Source organism: Bombina bombina, chromosome 6 (genome assembly GCF_027579735.1).
Source record: "Bombina bombina isolate aBomBom1 chromosome 6, aBomBom1.pri, whole genome shotgun sequence".
Lineage (NCBI taxonomy): Eukaryota > Metazoa > Chordata > Amphibia > Anura > Bombinatoridae > Bombina > Bombina bombina.
The window spans coordinates 1,150,802,696-1,150,825,111 of record NC_069504.1 but is presented as its reverse complement, the minus strand read 5'-3'; the positions used below and the strand labels follow the sequence as shown (position 1 = coordinate 1,150,825,111).

Sequence of the window (22,416 nt, the reverse complement as noted above, 5' to 3'; positions counted from 1 at the left end):
GCCTTAACGCTGCTTTTTCACTCATACCGCAAAACTCGTAATCTAGCCGTTTGTTAATACATAACTTTGTGCATTTGTTTGAATATTGGTTTCGTGAAAACAAAACGAATATCTGAATTTTTATAACAAATATGCCTTTGTAAAGAAAAAATGCACACGTCTAACATATCTATATCGAAATATATATTTAAAAATTCTTCTAAATGGAGAACATAGGAATTTGAATTGTTCCTAACACACCTTCAGCTGTTGGTCTAGCACGTGAGTGGCAAATAGAAAACGATTTCTTTAGCACGCTACATAGAAGTCTATGGGGGGAGGGTGTTGGCGCGGTTGCTATATCCGAAGTCTTGAAGTCAGCACGCCTGAGACTTTTGCTTGCACTAACTTTTTACTTTCAACTTGTAATACCAGCGCTAACCTTCAAACGCTATTTTTTTTTTACATTGAGTGCAGTTAGCACTCATGAGTGATAAAAATCCCACTTGTTATCTAGGCCAATATGTAAATTATTAGCCTTACAAGAGCTGGATATTAGTATTTTCTGTCACATGCGTGAGAAATCCTATATTAGTCATATTGTGCAGTTTGCAAAGCTAAACTTGTCACTCTGAGTGGTTTCATGATACCCACCCCCTCAGCACAGCTCGGAACAGGACAGATATGATTCAACTTTTTATGTGATTGTGATTTAATACTATTTATAAATATGGTTATACACATGTGTGCTTTCCCTAGCCTTAGACAGGCAACAATTTGTAAGTCATCAATATAGGAACTAGTTAGAAGAATTTGCTAAAATAAACGCAAAGAAATATATAAAGGATTTGTTATTGGAAATAGGGATGGAATTACAATGATTTTTTTTTTATTTAAGATGAAAGAAAACAAAGATAATGTTTGAAGCTCCTGAATAATTAATTAAAAACATTTATATTCTACATAACTGAGAATGAAATTAGTTAATGGTATTTATGCCAGTGAGCCATTTACTCTGACATTGATATTTAACACAATATAGAAGTATATGTTAGTTATGCAGGAATGTGGATAAACATACTATGGCTTACTGTGTACTTTTATGTTAGGGTTCTTGCAATTTCTGCAACATTTCATAAAATTATCAAATTCAGTGTCAAAGTTTGGTTAAAGAACTCAAACAGGTTTTTGTAGTTAATATGGGGTCTTACCTTGTGATCAATTCCCTTGTTAGACTATGACCCCTATAATGAACTTAAGATGTTGCCATGAAACAATATGAGAGTAATGTCACAAAGTGTCCTTAGGTGAGAGTTCGGTCTCTTTACAACAACATTGTTATTATCTTCCAGTATTGAGCAAGTTTCATATCTGGATAAACTGCAATCAGACTGCAACCTAAACTGCGCCTGCCCTACTGACATATGGGATCCTGTTTGTGGAGAGAATGGTGTGGCCTACGTCTCTGCTTGTCTTGCTGGCTGCAGCTCAGTAACAGGGACTGGACAAAATAAGGTATAAATCAATCTTCAATGGCCCAGGCATTTTATTTTGTTATTTTATTTTTATGAAACTTTCACAAACTTCTATATAAAATCAACATAACAAACACATTATCACAGCTCATTTGCTTGTGAGATAAAATGTTAATTTTGCGCTATCATCAGGTTCCAAAATCAGTCACAGGTATTTTAAGAATCTGTCAAACCAGCAATAGTAACGTATACTATCTATATATTAATATATAATAAGAAACGCACCTAAAGGCAGCAACTAATTCCATCTCTAGTAAGGATTCTTGAATATAAGTCCAAAATCTGGATATATATTGTATCTGCTCAATTTTAAATACACAGCATTCTTCTGTAGTATGGTAGAAGAGGGAGAAATGCTCTAGAGAAATACATACATAGATATATATATGAGAGAGAGACAGAGAGAGAGAGAGATTGTTCTGAGAGATGGTAAACGCCCAGCTCCCTTTCACAAGGAAGAACTTTCCACTACTACATGAGTTAGATCACATCCAGAAGGACAGTCCAGCACAGTAATTGCTGGCAAACTTCTTCTAATTGAAAGTTTTATTTAGCTAACCCAAAAAGTGCTCAACTGAAAATGGACAGAGCTTATAAGTTTGCCCTGTCGGATGGTGCCCAGCTTGGGTACTGCCTCTTTAGCACTTGTGCCTTTCATGATCTTTCCAAATTAGATGTGCTAATGGGCAAGACAATCAACTTTGTAAAGAAGTGTCCTCTCCTCCATGTGTGCACATATTTATGTTCTAGATATCTTAAGTACCTAATACCATTGCAGAAGTATTTTGTAGTAGGACTCATACAGGGCTAGATTACAAGTTTACGCAAGAGATATTTAGTGCTCCACTTTGTAATACCAGCGCACAATAATGTGCAGTGGTATTACAAGAAAATTGCAATGCAAACACGAGGAAGCATTGCGCTCACAAGCGCACTTTCATAGGCTCCTATGGGAGCCTCGTTCTGATGCACAGCGGAGGTATGTAGCACAGTGAAGGGCAGCATTTTTAAATATATACAGTATGTATATGCATATATACATATATATTTATGTGTTAATGCGTGTATACACACATATTAACACATAAATATATATTTATATAGTTATATTAACTAAAACAATAAGAACACAAAGCACATCCCAGATTCAAGGTAAAATCATTTATTACTTTATTCGTGCACACAATCTAATGCACTTACAAGAGTTAAAATATTAAAAGCCTTGTTAAAAAAGTCCTGGTATACTTCACAATTCTTGTTCCACAGGAATCCGCAGGTAGCGACCTCTGCTCCTCGTGCAGAGTCTTATAGTTACAGGTAGACCATCCCTTCTACGCGTTTCGTTTGTCCTCTGCAAACTTTCTCAAGACAGTGGATGTTGGGTATAGTTCGTATGAGGATCCCCTTGTTAAATAGAGCCATAATGGCTCCACCTCTTCCTGCTGCTGCCCAGAATGTAAACACAACACGCCCTGTAGCCATGTGCTGCTACGGCATGTTTCTACCGTGTCATATTACATTATGTTTCAATCGTCAACAACCTATTCTTAGCACATACTAAACAAAAGCCCATATATTAACAGGCACATTTCCATTGTACAATCTCATTCATAATCAAATTACCCGTCGTCTGCTGATGTTCATATAGTGGCAAGGCAACCCCTTTGCTTCTACACAATTAGATGCACAATGTATACACCGTAGCCACCCCGTATGTTAGATTACTCCTTAATTATGCGCACTCCCTGGTGTGTACTGTGTCACACTATCTCCGTGGTGGCTTCACTCTTATACTACGTGGGTGATTAAGTGTCATGTAAACACAACACACCCATTTAGCTGTAGCGTGTTAGGCGATCAATAATTAAGCCCCTTACTATTTCTGTTCTAAACGCATCTATACAATGTGCATCTATTGATTACCATATCTTTAGGGTAATGACTATTTAATTAAACTCTGTGTCCTGAAGATAAAATACTTCTACGCATCATATTCTGCCTGATATGCCCTACTGCTAGATACTTAGGGACCTATCTATCAAGCTCTGAATGGAGCTTGATGGCCCGTGTTTCTAGCGAGTCTTCAGACTCGCCAGAAACAGCAGTTATGAAGCAGCGGTCACAAAGACCACTGCTCCATAACCTGTCCGTCTGCTCTGAGCAGGAGGACAGACATCGCCAAAAATCAACCCGATCGAGTACGATCGGGTTGATTGACACCTCCCTGCTGGCGGCCCATTGGCTGGTGGTGCAATGCTGAATACGGAGAGCATATTGCTCTCCGCATTCAGCGAGGTCTTGCGGACCTGATCCGCACTGTCAGATCAGGTCCGCAAGACCTTTCATAAATAGAGGCCTTAGTATGCTTGTATTACTAAAAATAACATTGATCAAGAGTCTGATGGAACTACTATTGTCATTTGACATTTAAAGTGGCTACTGTTAGTCCCAATTAGTGCTAGTTATTACTGGCCAACACCAGGCCCTGATCTATGTTTAAAGGTCTAAACATAGACCTAGATCTGCAAGCATTCATGCTATAAGGTCCCTAGATTTCCAGTAAGGAAAGATGCCCCAATTAATCATAAAAAAGAGGGAGGGTTTTGCTTTAATAATAATTTAGAATTAATAGATAATCAATAGTCAGGAAACTAGGAAGAACAGTATACTAAGTTAATGTAACATGTAAGAAAATCTAGAGGTAACAGTCCAACTAGAGGTATGAGACCTAGAAGAACCACAATAACAAAATGTATACAGCTATTGTTATTAGTATAGACATATAACAAGAGGAAGATCAGGGGCTGGTGTAGGCCAGTAATAACTAGCACTAATTGGGACTAACAGTAGCCCCTTTAAATGTCAAATGACAATAGTAGTTGCATCAGACTCTTGATCTATGTTATTTTTAGTAATACAAGCATACTAAGTATCTAGCAGTAGGGCATATCAGGCAGAATATGATGCGTAGAAGTATTTTATCTTCAGGACACAGAGTTTAATTAAATAGTCATTACCCTAAAGATATGGTAATCAATAGATGCACATTGTATAGATGCGTTTAGAACAGAAATAGTAAGGGGTTTAATTATTGATCGCCTAACACGCTACAGCTAAATGGGTGTGTTGTGTTTACATGACAAGTAATCACCCACGTAGTATAAGGGTGAAGCCACCACAGAGATAGTGTGACACAGTACACACCAGGGAGTGCGCATAATTAAGGAGTAACATACGGGTGGCTACGGTGTATACATTGTGCATCTAATTGTGTAGAAGCAAAGGGGTTGCCTTGCCACTATATGAACATCAGCAGACGACGGGTAATTTGATTATGAATGAGATTGTACAATGGAAATGTGCCTGTTAATATATGGGCTTTTGTTTAGTATGTGCTAAGAATCGGTTGTTGACGATTGAAACATAATGTAATATGACACGGTAGAAACATGCCGTAGCAGCACATGGCTACAGGGCGTGTTGTGTTTACATTCTGGGCAGCAGCAGGAAGAGGTGGAGCCAATATGGCTCTATTTAACAAGGGGATCCTCATACGAACTATACCCAACATCCACTGTCTTGAGAAAGTTTGCAGAGGACAAACGAAACGCGTAGACGGGATGGTCTACCTGTAACTATAAGACTCTGCACATTATAAGAGGCCTTTTTATCTGGTTAATACACTTTTGGAAAAACGTTTCTTAAAAGGTCTGACTATCGGTATACACAGAGACACAAGAGGAGCAGAGGTCGCTACCTGCGGATTCCTGTGGAACAAGAATTGTGAAGTATACCAGGACTTTTTTAACCAGGTTTTTAATATTTTAACTCTTGTAAGTGCATTAGATTGTGTGCACAAATAAAGTAATAAATGATTTTACCTTGAATCTGGGATGCGCTTTGTGTTCTTATCGTTTTAGTGCATTCAAAACCTGAGCACTCCTTTGTGCTCAGTGAATCTGGAAGCTGCACAAAGATTCGTCACCAAGGGAGAAACTAATCCATACAGAGGAACTTTGAATTTACTATAAAGTATCTACCATTACTCCCAGACTCATGAATGTGAGTTAATTAAGTGGTTTTATTATCCTATGTAACTGTATTTCTAGTATCACAATTATTATCATCATTATCCTTACTATCATTATTACTACCAGTATTGTCTTTTTAGACGTGTTAAAGTTTAATGAGTTATCTTTTAGCAGGTACTGTGTTTATTTATGAACTGGTAGTATTATCATCATTATTACTTGTGTAACGTTGTTACCAATAATATAATTGGAAACTCTCCAAATATACATTAGGATATTAATTTCCAATAGCATAAATCTAGAACTGAACACAGTGTGAAAATTTGGAAAAGTAATCATTTTCCGTGTACGTGTCTGTGCGCAGCTTACTGATTTGTTTGTGTTGTATATAATTATATGCATATATATTTATATTGCGGTCTATGGGAACACACAGTCCCCATAGACCGCAATGTAAAGGCACTTTTCAGTGATGTTTTTTTCTACCACCAACTTTTTTTTCTCCCACCAACTTTAAAGACCAAAAAGTGCCTAGTGCAGTTATTTTGAGGGCATTTGGGGCACTTTTAGAAAATTAACCAGAGAGCTGACCTCTGGTTAATTTTTGGAGTGCTAATTGCTACCGCAAGGTCGCGGTAGTAATAACCAGACACTTGTATGGCTGGTTAATTATCACGCTCCTTCAAACAGGAAAATGTGCCTGTTTGTGGAAGTGTGATAATTTAGTGCTCCACTTGTAATCTAGCCCACAATGTTACTATAATGGTAATACCAGATTTGTAAATAGGAGCCAATAATGCATAGATGTGAAGCAGCAGAAGTTTGTAAGATTGCAGAATCGTCAATGAACAGGCCAGGGGTCGAAGCCAGTGTTACAGTGGAGGGTTAGGACCGTGGTGGTCAGGGCACAGTTGTAAAGTTCTAAAAACAGTAAATCTGTCCTCAGGAAGCATATCTCAGTAAAGGGAATAGACAAGCAGCGTAGTCCAAAAATATTTCCAGGGTTAGGTTCAGAATACCAGGCCAAGGTTATCCATGCAAATAACCAAGCACTGAATGGAAGTGCTTTTAACACCTCCTATTAAGCTTGGCACCATGAACAAGACCAGGGTCACTTCCAGGTGGCCAGGAAATAAAAAGTGCTAAAACAGTGCACATACCACACAGAATAGAAGTCAAGGAACACAGCAGGACATCCAAAGAGCTGGCTTAGCTCTGGCAGCCTCTGATCCTCTGTCAGTAGTGCACCTCTTGATAGCAGCCTTGGCCTGACAGTTACACATGGTTTAGCCTTCTTACAGAATAGTATGACTGGAAATAGTGGCAACGGTGTTAGTTTAAGCAAATATCAACCCCTTCATAATATAGTATGCTGAAATAATAGTAGATATATAATCTATTCAGTATTCATTATATACCAGTTAGTATCACTGGTGAAGTGTAGGAGAAGGGGGGTGCTGACTGTCTGATAGCTATATAGGTACAAAAAAGAGAGAGAAGTTTGACAGTACCCAGCACTCACAAAACACTATGGGGGGGTAGTTATCAACGTGTCTACTTTCCTGCCTTTGCCGGCCCAATACGCCCGCCTAAGCTCGCCTACCTTCGCCGCCGCGGACCTGAAAAAATACGCCTAAGTTATCAAAAAAAGCTGTCAAAAAGCCGCGGGGCGATGAGCAGCGGACTGTGAGAGTTATCACTCATCCGATCTCGCTGCTCTTCGGCTGTTTGACAGCTTTCTTGCTAGCCTGTCACTAAGCACTCACACTAAACTACACTGTTCTACCCCCTATACCGGCGCCCCCGGAGCCCCCCGCAACTAAATAAAGTTACTAACCCCTAAACCGCCGCTCCTAGACCCCGCCGCAAGTCTTATAAATGTATTAACCCCTAAACCGCCGCTCCTAGACCCCGCCGCAAGTCTTATAAATGTATTAACCCCTAAACCGCCGCTCCCGGACACCGCTGCCACCTACATTATACCTAGTAACGCCTATCCTGCCCCCCCTATACCGTCGCCCTCTATAATAAAGTTATTAACCCCTATCCTGCTGATCCCGCACCTCGCCGCAAATAAATAGTTTAACCCCTAAACCGCCGCTCCCTATATTAAATTTATTAACCCCTATCCTGCCCCCCACTACACCTCCGCCACTATAATAAAATTATTAACCCCTAAACCTAAGTCTAACACTAACCCTAACACCCCCCTAACTAAAATATTAATTAAATAAATCTAAATAATATTTCTATTATTAACTAAGTTAATCCTATTTAAAACTAAATAATTACCTTTAAAATAAACCCTAATATAGCTACAATATAAATAATAATTATATTGTAGCTATCTTAGGATTTATTTTTATTTTACAGGTACCTTTCAATTTATTTTAACTAGGTACAATAGCTATTAAATAGTTATTAACTATTTAATAGCTTACCTAGCTAAAATAAAGAGAAATTTACCTGTAAACTAAAAACTAACCTAAGTTACAATTACACCTAACACTACACTATACTTTAATAAATTATTCCTATTTAAAACTAAATACTTACCTGTAAAATAAACCCTAATATAGCTACAATATAAATAATAATTATATTGGAGCTATCTTAGGATTTATATTTATTTTACAGGTAACTTTGTATTTATTTTAGCTAGTTAGAATAATTATTAAATAGTTATTAACTATTTAATAACTACCTAGCTAAAAGAAATACAAAATTACCTGTAAAATAAATCCTAACCTAATTTACAATAAAACCTAACACTACACTATCATTAAATAAATTAAATAAACTACCTACAAATAACTACAATTAAATACAATGATATAAACTAACTAAAGTACAAAAAATAAAAAAAGCTAAGTTACAAAAAATAAAAAAAATAAGTTACAAACATTTAAAAACATATTACAATTTTAAGCTACTTACACCTAATCTAAGCCCCCTAATAAAATAACAAACCCCCCAAAATAAAAAAAATGCCCTACCCTATTCTACATTAAAAAAGTTCAAAGCTCTTTTACCTTACCAGCCCTTAAAAGGGCCATTTGTGGGGGCATGCCCCAAAGTTCAGCTCTTTTGCCTGTAAAAGAAAAATACAACCCCCCCCCAACATTAAAACCCACCACCCACATACCCCTAATCTAACCCAAACCCCCCTTAAAATAACCTAACACTAATCCCCTGAAGATCATCCTACCTTTAGTTGTCTTCACTCAGCCGAGCCACCGATGGAACTGAAGAGGACATCCGGACCGGCAGAAGTTATCCTCCAAGGGGCGCTGAAGAAATCTTCCATCCGATGAAGTGATCCTCCAAGCGGCGCTGAAGAAATCTTCTATCCGGGTGAGGTCATCTTCCAAGAGGCGCTGAAGAAGTCTTCTATCCGGGCGAGGTCATCGTCGAAGCCGGGTCTTGAATCTTCATCCCGCCAACGCGGAACATCCTCCTTTCCCGATGAACTACCGACGAATGAAGGCTCCTTTAAGGGACATCATCCAAGATGGCGTCCCTTCAATTCTGATTGGCTGATAGGATTCTATCAGCCAATCGGAATTAAGGTAGGAAAAATCTGATTGGCTGATGAAATCAGCCAATCAGATTCAAGTTCAATCCGATTGGCTGATCCAATCAGCCAATCAGATTGAGCTCGCATTCTATTGGCTGTTCCGATCAGCCAATAGAATGCAAGCTCAATCTGATTGGCTGATTATTCCTACCTTAATTCCGATTGGCTGATTGAATCCTATCAGCCAATCGGAATTCGAGGGACGCCATCTTGGATGACGTCCCTTAAAGGAACCGTCATTCTTCAGTTGGACGTCGCCGGATGAAGATGGGTCCGCGGTGGAGGTCTTCAGGATGGAGCCGGTCCTCATCGGATGAAGATAGAAGATGCCACTTGGAAGATGATGGTTGCCGGTCTGGATCGCCTCTTCTTCCCGGATAGGATGAAGACTTTGGACCCTCTTCTGGACTTCTTCAGTGGATGTCTAGCCCCCGCTTGGGTTGGATGAAGATATCGGAGCCAGGACGGATCGGTGATACCCGGTGAGGTGAAGACAAGGTAGGATGATCTTCAGGGGCTTAGTGTTAGGTTTATTTAAGGGGGGTTTGGGTTAGATTAGGGGTATGTGGGTGGTGGTTTGTAATGTTGGGGGGGGGGTATTGTATGTTTTTTTTTTACAGGCAAAAGAGCTGAACTTCTTGGGGCATGCCTCGCAAAGGGCCCTGTTCAGGGCTGGTAAGGTAAAAGAGCTTTGAACTTTAGTAATTTAGAATAGGGTAGGGCATTTTTTATTTTGGGGGGCTTTGTTATTTTATTAGGGGGCTTAGAGTAGGTGTAATTAGTTTAACATTGTTGTAAGATTTTCCTTATGTTTGTAAATATTTTTTTATTTTTTGTAACTTAGTTCTTTTTTATTTTTTGTACTTTAGTTAGTTTATTTCATTGTAGTTATTTGTAGATATTGTATTTAATTAATGTATTGATAGTGTAGTGTTAGGTTTAATTGTAGATAATTGTAGGTATTTTATTTAATTAATTTAATGATAGTGTAGTGTTAGGTTTAATTGTAACTTAGGTTAGGATTTATTTTACAGGTAATTTTGTAATTAATTTAACTAGGTAACTATTAAATAGTTCTTAACTATTTAATAGCTATTGTACCTGGTTAAAATAATTACAAAGTTACCTGTAAAATAAATATAAATCCTAAAATAGCTATAATATAATTATAATTTATATTGTAGCTATATTAGGATTTATTTTACAGGTAAGTATTTAGCTTTAAATAGGAATAATTTATTTAATAAGAGATAATTAATTTTGTTAGATGTAAATTATATTTAACTTAGGGGGGTGTTAGTGTTAGGGTTAGACTTAGCTTTAGGGGTTAATACATTTATTAGAATAGCGGTGAGCTCCAGTCGGCAGATTAGGGGTTAATAATTGAAGTTAGGTGTCGGCGATGTTAGGGAGGGCAGATTAGGGGTTAATACTATTTATTATAGGGTTAGTGAGGCGGATTAGGGGTTAATAACTTTATTATAGTAGCGCTCAGGTCCGCTCGGCAGATTAGGGGTTAATAAGTGTAGGCAGGTGGAGGCGACGTTGTGGGGGGCAGATTAGGGGTTAATAAATATAATATAGGGGTCGGCGATGTTAGGGCAGCAGATTAGGGGTACATAGGGATAATGTAAGTAGCGGCGGTTTACGGAGCGGCAGATTAGGGGTTAATAATAATATGCAGGTGTCAGCGATAGTGGGGGCGGCAGATTAGGGGTTAATAAGTGTAAGGCTAGGGGTGTTTAGACTCGGGGTACATGTTAGAGTGTTAGGTGCAGACGTAGGAAGTGTTTCCGCATAGCAAACAATGGGGCTGCGTTAGGAGCTGAACGCGACTTTTTTGCAGGTGTTAGGTTTTTTTTCAGCTCAAACAGCCCCATTGTTTTCTATGGGGGAATCGTGCACAAGCACGTTTTTGAGGCTGGCCGCTTGCGTAAGCAACTCTGGTATCGAGAGTTGAAGCTGCGTTAAATATGCTCTACGCTCCTTTTTTGGAGCCTAACGCAGCCTTTATGTGAACTCTCAATACCAGAGTTATTTTTATGGTGCGGCCAGAAAAAAGCCGGCGTTAGCTTTTCGGGTCTTTACCGACAAAACTCTAAATCTAGCCGTATGTTAATAATAGAAATATTATTTAGATTTATTTAATTAATATTTTAGTTAGGAGGGTGTTAGGGTTAGTGTTAGACTTAAGTTTAGGGGTTAATAATTTTATTACAGTGGCAACAGTGTAGTGGGGGGCAGGATAGGGGTTAATAAATTTATTATAGGTTGCGGGGGTCCGGGAGCGGCGGTTTAGGGGTTAAACTATTTATTTGGTTGCGGCGAGGTGTGGGATCGCCAGGATAGGGGTTAATACATTTATTATAGAGGGCGGCGGTATAGGGGGGGCAGGATAGGGGTTACTAGGTATAATGTAGTTGGCGGTGGGCTCCGGGAGCGGCGGTTTAGGGGTTAATATGTATAGAGTAGCTTGCGGTGGGCTCCGGGAGCGGCGGTTTAGGGGGTAATACATTTATTTAGTTGCGACGGTGTAGGGGGGGGCAGATTAGTGGTGTTTAGACTCGGGGTACATGTTAGGGTGTTAGGTGTAGACAGCTCCCATAGGAATGAATGGGATGTCTGTCAGCAGCGAACTTGTACTTTCGCTATGGTCAGACTCCCATTGATTCCTATGGGATCCGCCGCCTCCAGGCTGGCGGTTTGAAAACCAGGTACGCTGGGCCGGAAAAGTGCCGAGCGTACCTGCTAGTTTTTTGATAACTAGCAAAAGTAGTGAGATTGTGCCGCACTTGTGTGCGGAACATCTGGAGTGACGTAAGAATCGATCTGTGTCGGACGGAGTCCGGCGGATCGAAGCTTACGTCACAAAATTCTACTTTTGCCGGTCTGAAGCCTTTGATAACTAAGGCGAATCAGCCTTGCCACAAATACGCTGCGGAATTCCAGCGTATTTGAGGTTGACGGCTTGATAACTACCCCCCTATATAGTAACAGTATGCATTGAAAACCGGATTGTGTCAAGAACTGGTTATTAAAACGTAACTTTTACTAATGAAAGAATAAAAAGGTGGTAAATAGTACCAAATGTATAACATAAATATATGGGACATACATTTAAAACTTAGATTAAGAAACAGATCAGGACTGTGTGTGTGAGACTTCAAAAACAGAATTACTTCCCTGGGTAATAGTTCAAATACACCGTAACCCTCAGGGCTCAGAGAATACACAGATTGCTCTAAAGCTAATCTAAAAAGGGGATTGACCCCAACAAAATTACCTAATCTGAGCAATACTGGTATCTAGAGCAGGAGAGGAAACGGTTTGTAAATGACTGATTAAGGAAGGCAATTGCCACATCAATATGAGCTTAGAGCCTCTGAGAAAGCCGTGCTAGCGGCAAAATGTACATCAGGCATTGTCTGTGTACATGAGATTTGCTAATTTGTGTTTACCTGGGACTTTTCTAAGCTTATATTGATGTGGCAATTGCCTTCCTTAATCAGTCATTTATAAACCGTTTCCTCTCCTGCTCTAGATACCAGTATTGCTCAGATTAGGTAATGTCGTTGGGGTCAATCCCCTTTTTAGATTAGCTTTAGAGCAATCTGTGTATTCTCTGAGCCCTGAGGGTTATGGTGTATTTGAACTATTACCCAGGGAAGTAATTCTGTTTTTGAAGTCTCACACACACAGTCCTGATCTGTTTCTTAATCTAAGTTTTAAATGTATGTCCCATATATTTATGTTATACATTTGGTACTATTTACCACCCTTTTTATTCTATCATTAGTAAAAGTTACGTTTTAATAACCAGTTCTTGACACAATCCGGTTTTCAATGCATACTGTTACTATATAGTGTTTTGTGAGTGCTGGGTACTGTCAAACTTCTCTCTCTTTTTTGTACCAGAATAGTATGACTGCTTGACAGTTCTCAGGAGGTAAATCAAGATCCAATGGTCTTACTTAAATAAGATAGCTCTGGTTTAACCAATAGCCTGTATAGAAAACAAGGAAATAACTAAAGCTATGTTAGATATCCTTTTTTAAAAACCCCTTCTTTCAACAGACTTCTTGAACTGAAGTATCATTCTTATAATTTCAATAGTCCCAGGACTTTGTAAATATTTGCATGATCATCTGGTTGTCCTATCATCAGACCAGCAACGGAGTGGATTGAGAAAGGATGAGGAGCAATCAATTAAAGCACAACATTTAAGCTGCTCCATTTTTAACCTTATAAATCTAAGCTTACATAAGATGCACACACAAACACATTTCTTTATTTGACTATTTAAAACTTTTTTATAGAAAAATGACATGTTGTGAGTCATGGACACAAAAGTCTTTATGTGTTGGCGCATTAGAATGTCACTTATAGCAATGTACCTCCTAAACCATTGTCTACCAAAGAGATGATAGCCCTCAATGGCAGGCAAGAGGTTAAACACTAAATCACTACATTATTGTTGTCAGGTGTTTCACAATTGCAGCTGTGTGGCTGGGTTTTCCTCGAATGCATCTGCGGTGCTAGGTCAATGCCAGAGAGAAGCGACCTGTGACACCATGCTTCAGTACTTCATGATACTGTCCCTGGTGTGCTGTTTAATTTATTCCTTCGGAGCCATGCCCGGATATATGGTGCTCATCAGGTAATATTACTGACATACAAATTCCAGTGTCATGTGTCTTCATGGATCTCTCTGCATGAGAGGGAGAACTGCAGGCCAATACCAAACAGGGGACAGAGAAGTCTACTCAAGAGATCAATTCCTTCCCCATCCCCAGAACTGCAGCATTATAACAAGCAGAGCGAGATCTCAGCCAGAGAAAGTTCAAGAGATAAGGGTCAGGGCTTCCCATGCAACTGGAAGATACCCGTTACTAGATCAGCTAGAAATAGATTTCTTCTCCAATTTCATTAACAATTGTTTAGGGCAGCATATTAGATTTAATAGTCACAAACAGTTATATGGTATCAGGTGTCTATGGGTGAGAGCTTGCGGTCCACTGCTCATTAGTCTGTATGGTCTCTCAGGTATAGGAACTGTGCAGCTACATTACAATAAAAATGTTAGATTTTTACAAAGCCCATTTCAGTTGCATGGGGAAATACCGGAGTAATTCTATAACATGGCACATGTTGCTTAAAGGGACACTAATCTCAAAACTAAACATTTTCTGATTCAGATAAAGCAAGCAGTTTTAAGAGAATTTCCAATGTTTTTTAACATTATCAAAATGTTTAGTTATTTTATAAGCACACTTTCTGAAACACCAGCTCCTACTGAGCATGTGCGCAAGTTCACAGCGTATGAGGCCGAATTATCAAATGTCTGTTGGACCTGATCCGACAGTGCGGATCAGGTCCGACAGACATTGCTGAATGCGGAGAGCAATACACTCTCCGTATTCAGCATTGCAGCTCACAAGAGCTTCTGGTGCAACGCCGCACCCTGCAGATTTGCCACCAGCAGGAAGGTGTCAATCATACTCAGAGCAGGCAGACAGGGTTATGGAGCAGAGGTCTTTAGATCGCTGCTTCATAACTGCTGTTTCTGGCGAGTCTGAAGACTCGCCAGAAACACGGGCCCACAAGCTCCATACGGAGCTTGATAAATGGGCCTCTATATGTACACTAGTTTGTGATTGGCTGATGGCTTTCGCATGATACAGGTATATGCACACTTTCTGAAACACCAGCTCCTACTGAGCATGTGCACAAGTTCACAGTGTATATGTATACTAGTTTGTGATTGGCTGATGGCTTTCGCATGATACAGGTATCATGCATGCATGTGTGCAAATGCACAGTGTAATCGATCACACAAGACAGAAGCCAGCAAATGGGGGGGAAAAACATAAATTATGCTTAACTGATAATTTCATTTCCATCTGTGGGAGAAGAGTCCACGGCTTCATTCATTACTTGTGGGAATTAAGAACCTGGCCACCAGGAGGAGGCAAATACACCCCAGCCAAAGGCTTAAATACCTCCCCCACTTCCCTCATCCCCCAGTCATTCTGCCAAGGGAACAAGGAACAGTAGGAGAAATATAAGGGTATAAATTGTGCTAGAAGAGCAAAAATAAATATAGGTCCGCCCACCGGAGAAACGGACAGGAGCCGTGGACTCTCCTCCCACAGATGGAAATGAAATTATCAGGTAAGTGTAATTTATGTTTTCCATCTTAATGGGAGGATATTCCACGGCTTCATTCATTACTTGTGGGAAACAAATACCCAAGCTCTAGAGGACACTGAATGAAAAAAATGGGAGGGCAAAAAGAGGGCAGACCCTAAACTGAGGGCACCACAGCCTGCAAGACATTTTTCCCAAAAACCGCTTCCATCGAAGCAAAGACATCAAATTTGTGAAATTTAGCAAAAGTATGTAAGGAGGACCAAGTAGCCGCCTTACAAATCTGCTCCATAGACGCCTTATTCTTAAAGGCACATGAAGAAGCCACAGTCCTAGTTGAGTGAGCCATAATACTCTGAGGTATGTCCTGCTGTCTCATAGGCCAAGTAAATAATGCTCCTCAACCAAAAAGATAGGGAAGTGAAAGAGGCCCTTTGCCCCTTGCACTTCCCCGAATACACCACAAATAAAGACAAAGTCTGTCTGAATTCCTTTGTGGCCTGAAGATAGAATTTCAAGGCTCAAACTACATCCAAATTATGAAGTAACCTTTCCTTTGAAGAAGAAGGGTTAGGACACAAGGAAGGAACTACTATCTCCTGATTGATGTTACGATTTGACACAACCTTGGGAAGAAATCCCAACCCAGTGAGAAGAACAGCCTTGTCGGTGTGAAAAATCAGGTAAGGAGGATCACATTGCAAGGCCACCAACTCAGAGACTCTGGTTGCCGATGCAATAGCCAATAGGAATAGAACCTTCCAGGAAAGAATTTTAATGTCAAGGGAATACATAGGCTCAAACGGAGCCCTCTGCAAAATCTTAAGTACCAAGTTTAAGCTCCAAGGGGGAGCGTAATTTCTAAAGACAGGCCTGATCCTAGACAGAGCATGAACAAAGGACTGAATATCAGGAAGCTCCACAAGCTTTTTGTGTAACAGTACAGATAAAGCCGAAATCTGTCCCTTTTTGGAACTGACAGCAAGTCCCTTCTCCAACCCATCCTGGAGGAAGGGCAGACAGAAGGGATTCTGGATACCCTAACCTTATGCCAGGGATATCAGCGTTCCTCACACCAGGACAAGTAGGTCCTCAACACCTTATGATAGATGCACCGAGTGACCAGTTTTCTGGCTTGAATGAGAGTATCAATCACTCTCTCAGAAAAATCTCTCTTGGCTAGGATTAAGCGTTCAATCTCCACACAGTCAGCCTCAGAAAATCGAGATTTTGATGTAGAAAAGGACCCTGAACCAGCAAATCTTTGCAACAAGGTAACTGTCAGGAACATTGCTCTTTCTAGGACCCAGAGAATCTTGCAATCAACAACTTGCAGCTTGCCTTTAAAAACCGCCCAAAACCAATATTCTTTGCTTAGTAATTTGGTGTACAAGGCTACCCTTTTTCCCTGAGCCTATTATTATTGAAAATAACATTGTTCTTGAAACTTCTCTCTCACAGGAAATTTACAACAACTTTGTATCACAGTCATCTGGATTTCAGCCAAGCAAGAGCAATAAACAGTAACTCAGAAGCTGGACACGCAAATCAAAATAAATGAACTGCTGAGCAAACCGCAAGTATTAAAGTACATGTACTAAAGCAAGTAATATAGGAAGAACTTTCACTCTATAGCTTGTGTTAATACTTAAAGGGACATTAAACCCAACATTTTTCTTTCATGAGTCAGACAGAGAATACAATTTTAAACAACATCCAAATTTACTTCTATTATGTAATTTGCTTCATTCTTTAGATATCTTTTGTTAAAGAAATAGCATTGCACATTGGTGAGCCAATCACATGAGGCAAATACGTGCAGCCACCAATCAGAAGCTACTGAGCATATCTAGATATGCTTTTCAGGAAAGAATATCAAGAGAATGAAGCAAATTAGATTATATAAGTAAATTAGAAAGTTGTTTAAAATGGTATTCTCTATCTAAATCATGAAAGAAAAAAATTGGGTTTAATGTCCCTTTAAGCTACCGTAAGAACTTATCACTGAGTACCTGGCTTTAATCCACATTGTATCACCCTCTGTCAGCTGAAAGAAAGCTGAGACTCCTCCCAGCTCCTAACCGGAACTTCCACAGAACAGACTGAGCATTCTATCAGCTTTGCCACGCTACAAGTGCATGAGAAGAAAAGGTAAAAGCTAACTCTGCAATTTTAAAAGCATTGTTATAAGAAGTTACCAACATATGTATGAAAGCACAAGCTCATTATTTAAAGTGGTACTCTGCATGTGTCGCTATAAGATTTAAGAGACTATACTACACTCGCATCATAAATTCTAAAGCTTACTTATGTAACTGAGAGCATTCCTTTAATCCATTTAAACATTGCTTAACCCTTAACTGCACAAATTGGGGTGAGGCAATACCAGCAACAAAACTATCACTATTAGGTGTGAATTTCACTAAGCCATAGTGTCATTCCTTAATTATAGTGAAACAAAACAACTTTTAGTACATTTAGATCTGTGAATTGAGTTCCTTCTTTAACATTATATTGAAAGCCTGACAGTAACCTCCATGGAGGAGATGATGACATCCCCACCAGATTCGCAAACCACATTATCCGCGGCCACGACGGAGCAATTAGAATAGCCAAGCTTGCTCCTGCTTGCCTGCTTGCGGGTCACTACTCAAGGTAGAAGTGGTAACGGTGGAAATATGTAGACTAGGTTGAACTCCCAAGGCATCGCTAAGGCATCTATCAGCTCTGCCTGGGGATCCCTGGACCGCGATCCATATCTGGGTAGCTTGAAGTTGAGTCTGGACGCCATAAGATCTATCTCCAGCATCCCCCATCTGATGCAGATCTCTGCAAACACCTCGGGATAGAGAGACCATTCCCCCGGATGAAACGATTGTCTGCTGTGAGAACCAGGGAACTCTTTCCTACATTTATCTTCCATCCATGAGTTTGAAGGAGAAGAAGAAGAGCCCTCGAATGAACCTCTGCAAGACTGCAGGACGGAGCCTGGACCAGGATGTCATCCAGATAAGATGCCACTGCAATAGCTCTGGCTCTCGCCAGCGCAAGCAACGCTCCCAGAACCTTCGTAAAGACTCTTGGGGCAGTCACCAGGTCAAACGGTAGGGCCACAAACTGGAAGTGTTGGTTCAGAAAAGCAAATCTTAGGAACCTGAAGTGATCATTGTGGATTGGCACGTGAAGGTAAGCATCCTTCAAATCTATTGTAGTCATTAACTGTCGCTCTTGAACTAGGGGCAGAATAGACCTGATCGTCTCCATCTTGAAAGATAGGACCAACAGAAACTTGTTTAGGCACTTATGGTCTAGAATCAGATCAAATACGCCCTCCTTCTTTGGGACAACAAAAAGGTTTGAATAATACCCCAGAACTCTTACGCATCTCTTCTCTGGTCATGATGATAGGTTTGACAGGAGGAATCTGCCCCTGGGTGGATGAGTTTTGAACTCTATCCTGTAACCCTGGGCGATGACCTCCAGAACCTAAGGGTCCTGAATGTCTCTCATCCAGGCCTCCGCAAATAAGATAGTCTGCCCTATACTTGATCCACAGATGGATCGGGGGCCACCCCTTCATGCTGATTTCATCTCAGCGGGCTTCTTGCTCTGCTTGGCTTAGTTCCAAGATTGAGCTGGTTTCCAAGATCCTTTGGACTACTCGGTTTTCACAGCAGGTTGCTGGTGTTGGGACTTGTCCAAACGAAAGGGACGAAAAGTAGACCCCTTAGGTTTATTCTCCTTATCCTGCGGTAGGAAAGCACCCTTGCCTCCCGTGTCCGTGGATATAATAGAGTCCAGGCCCGGACTGAAAAGAACTTTCCCATGAAAAGGGAGGGATAGTAATCTAGACTTGGAAGTCATGTCAGCAGACCACGACTTTAACCACAGGGCCCTACGGACTAGAACAGAAAAACCTGATGTCTTGGCATTCAGGCGAATAATCTGCATATTTCCATCACAGATGAATTAGCTACCCTTAAAGCCTCAATTCATTCCTGTATCTCTTCGAGGGGAGTCTCTACCTCGACCATAGCTGATAGAGTGTCACACCAGTAGGTAGCAGCCCAAGCCATCGCATCGACCACCTCTGCTGGTTGAAAAACAAACCCGTGAGCTGAAACATCTTTCTCAATATGGATTCCAATTTTTTATCCATGGGCTCCTTGAACGAAGAGCTATCTTTGAGCGGGATAGTCGTGCGCTTAGCGAGCATGGAGATAGCACTATCCACCTTAGGAATGGCCTCCCACAGCTCAAGCTGAGAGTCCAGAACGGGGAACAGTTTTCTAAAAGAATTAGAGGGAGAAAAAGACGGGCCAAGTTTCTCCCATTCGTTCTTAATAATATTAGCCATCTTAATGGGAACCGTGATGGTCTGAGACACCACCCTGTCCTCGTAAACCCTATATAGCATAGGGATTGAAGGTTTTCTTCCGGTAGTTTCGGTTCCGGAACCTCTAACGTAGGAAGCGCAAATGCTCCATCTTAAACTTAAAGTCTGGCTCCTCCACAGCCCGAGGTCTAGATGTCGCCGATTCCGACCCAGTAAGAGCGTCCTCCGAAGAGTCAGAGTTGTCTTCATCAGCGGATAATCTATCAGATACATCCAACTGAGTAGATGACCCCAGGGATGGATAGCTATGTTTCACCTTTCGCTTGCGCTTAGCAGGGCGTGGTAAGGCATTGAAGGCCGTAGAGACCTCTGTTTGTAACTGCTAAGCAAAATCTGGCGGCCAAAGGGCCCCTCCCACGGGAGGATTAGTAGTGCCCTGGGGAGCTGCATGTGTAATCGGAGATGAATGTAGGGAACGCACACCGCGCGGGACGGAGAACCCTCCTACGTGGACGGCTGAGTTGTACTAAATATCTTATTCTTTTTAGCTATTGCAATATTATGAAAGCATGTGGAACATACATAAGCAGGCGGATCCACTGGAACCTCCTACAATAAACACAGGAATTAGATTTGGTTAAAGAGGGAGTACCCTCTAACATATCAGAGTCCTCCATAGGTTGCGCTTTTATTACAGACTAGATAGAAATTAAATGGCACCTTTATACCCCAATGGCCTGGGCACTCACCACCTCATATGACCGGACCACAGAGAAAATGCTTTGTCTCCTGCAACCGCCGGTCAAGAAAGAGGAAGTTAAAGAGGCCACACCCGGTCACATGGAGTGCCATACAGGACTGCCCCTGCACTAACGAGAAAACGTGCCAAAAAAAATATCTCTCTAAGGAAACCTGACTGTTCACACATTGACAGAGCCTCATCTCTCACTCATATTATGCATAAATCCCCCCTTGTTCAATAATCCCCTTTCCGAGGATATTTACCTGGATTCTATACAGATAAAAGGATACACACTGTGACCCTGTCTTCTTGCGTTATCAAATGTGTATAAATGATCTTACCAGAATCTATGCAGTGGAACAGCTTTCAAGTGTGACAGGGTAGTAGCATCACTCCTGACATGGACTTGAGTGCAGAAAGCAGGCAGCAAAACTTGTCAATGCTGATTGCTTATGGAGCTGTTAATCTGAGTCAGGATGGTTTCTCAGAAAGACTCTCCCTGCATCTCCGGACTCTCTCTCACTGAGAGGCTGACAGGACTACTTAAAATATAAAGCAAATTATGAAAGGAGTCTCATTACAGGTAAAACATCCGTAGACTTTATTACCAATGGAAAGGATAAAATCCAATGACACCAGCACAAAAACAGGAGACAGCTGGTCCAGTCCCATACCAAAGAGTACTACCCTCCATAAGAGACTACTCCGAATCTTTCGACACTTCTCTGCCAACCTCCAGTGACGAAAGGCAAAGAATGACTGGGGGATGAGGGAAGTGGGGGAGATATTTAAGTCTTTGGCTGGGGTGTCTTTGCCTCCTCCTGGTGGCCAAATTCTTAATTCCCACAAGTAATGAATGAAGCCGTAGACTCTCCTCCCATTAAGATGGAAAATCTCTACGGCTTATTTCAAATTCTGAGCAGTTGTTATTGCAATGTCTTTTAATTGTGCATTTGTTAAAGGGACATTCCTGGCCAAAATGTAAATGCACAAAGGTGCAATATAAAAGTATTGGCAAAAATGCTTCTAGTAAAAATTATCACTGTTTTAGTGTTAGCATTTTGCTCTGCACGTACATGTGAAGAATAGCTCAGTGCACCAGCATTTTAAATAATGCAGCTGCTCAGAGCACCAGTGGGGCTTGTATCATGTCAGCAATTAACAAACTGCGTCATTACCAGATGGTACAAACACTTTAGGCTCTCTGAGCAAGTGTTGTGTTTAAAATGCTGGTGCACAGTGCATATGTAAATACACTTATGAAACATCTATAGCTTTATTAGAAGCATTTTTGCTAATACATTTATATTAAGGGAGCATAGGAAGGGTGGGAATATTTGAAGAATGCAGTTTTAATTGGCTTACTTGCCCATTTTTCCAGCAATATAATAAAAACACAACACAAATAACAAATGGAAGATGTAGTTGCTGCAGATGACTGCGGTCCTGGAGTCAGGCTGAGGCATGGGCTATACAAAACACAGTACATCAAACTGCACAACACATAAGGCAACTTACTATGTCATTCAATGTAGTGCCCAATATCAGCGTGTGATGATGAAGTTATCTGTCTCACATGGACTAAATACAAAGCACTGATAAATACACCCCCTGTGAGCGCTCACTACAGGGAATCCCCCCCCTGTGAGCGCTCACTACAGGGAATTCCCCCCCCTGTGAGTGCTCACTACAGGGAATCCCCCCCCCCCCCCCTGTGACCATCAGAGTATTCTGTAATCTCAAGTGTATTCATTATGGATAATTATGGTAGAAATATTCACACATTAATAAATGAGTGATTTCATGTCAGGATTTGTTAGCACACATTATTGGAAGTGATAAGTAGCCCTTGGCAAGTTGTAGGCATCATAAGATTCATGATTTTGGAAAAGTACTGAAAGTATCTAAAGAGGGTGAAAGAGTTAATGTGTGTGATTAACCCTTTCTTGTTACTCCAGGAGTCTGAAGCCTAAAGAAAAATCCCTCGGACTCGGTCTTCATCTCCTAGCTGCAAGAGCGCTTGGTAAACAGTAAACAATGTATATTTTATTAAAGGGACAGTAAAGTAA

At 40.6% G+C, this 22,416-nt stretch overlaps 1 protein-coding gene across 1 annotated transcript in view; it reads left to right on the top strand.

Annotated features, from left to right (window-relative positions):
- Positions 1–22,416, top strand: part of LOC128662490 (solute carrier organic anion transporter family member 1A2) — a 166,877-nt gene that overhangs the window by 127,818 nt on the left and 16,643 nt on the right. The window contains exons 10-12 of the mRNA XM_053716274.1: positions 1,332–1,494; positions 13,604–13,779; positions 22,306–22,370. Of these exons, the coding sequence (XP_053572249.1) occupies positions 1,332–1,494; positions 13,604–13,779; positions 22,306–22,370 (404 nt within the window). The remainder of the gene's footprint in view (positions 1–1,331; positions 1,495–13,603; positions 13,780–22,305; positions 22,371–22,416) is intronic.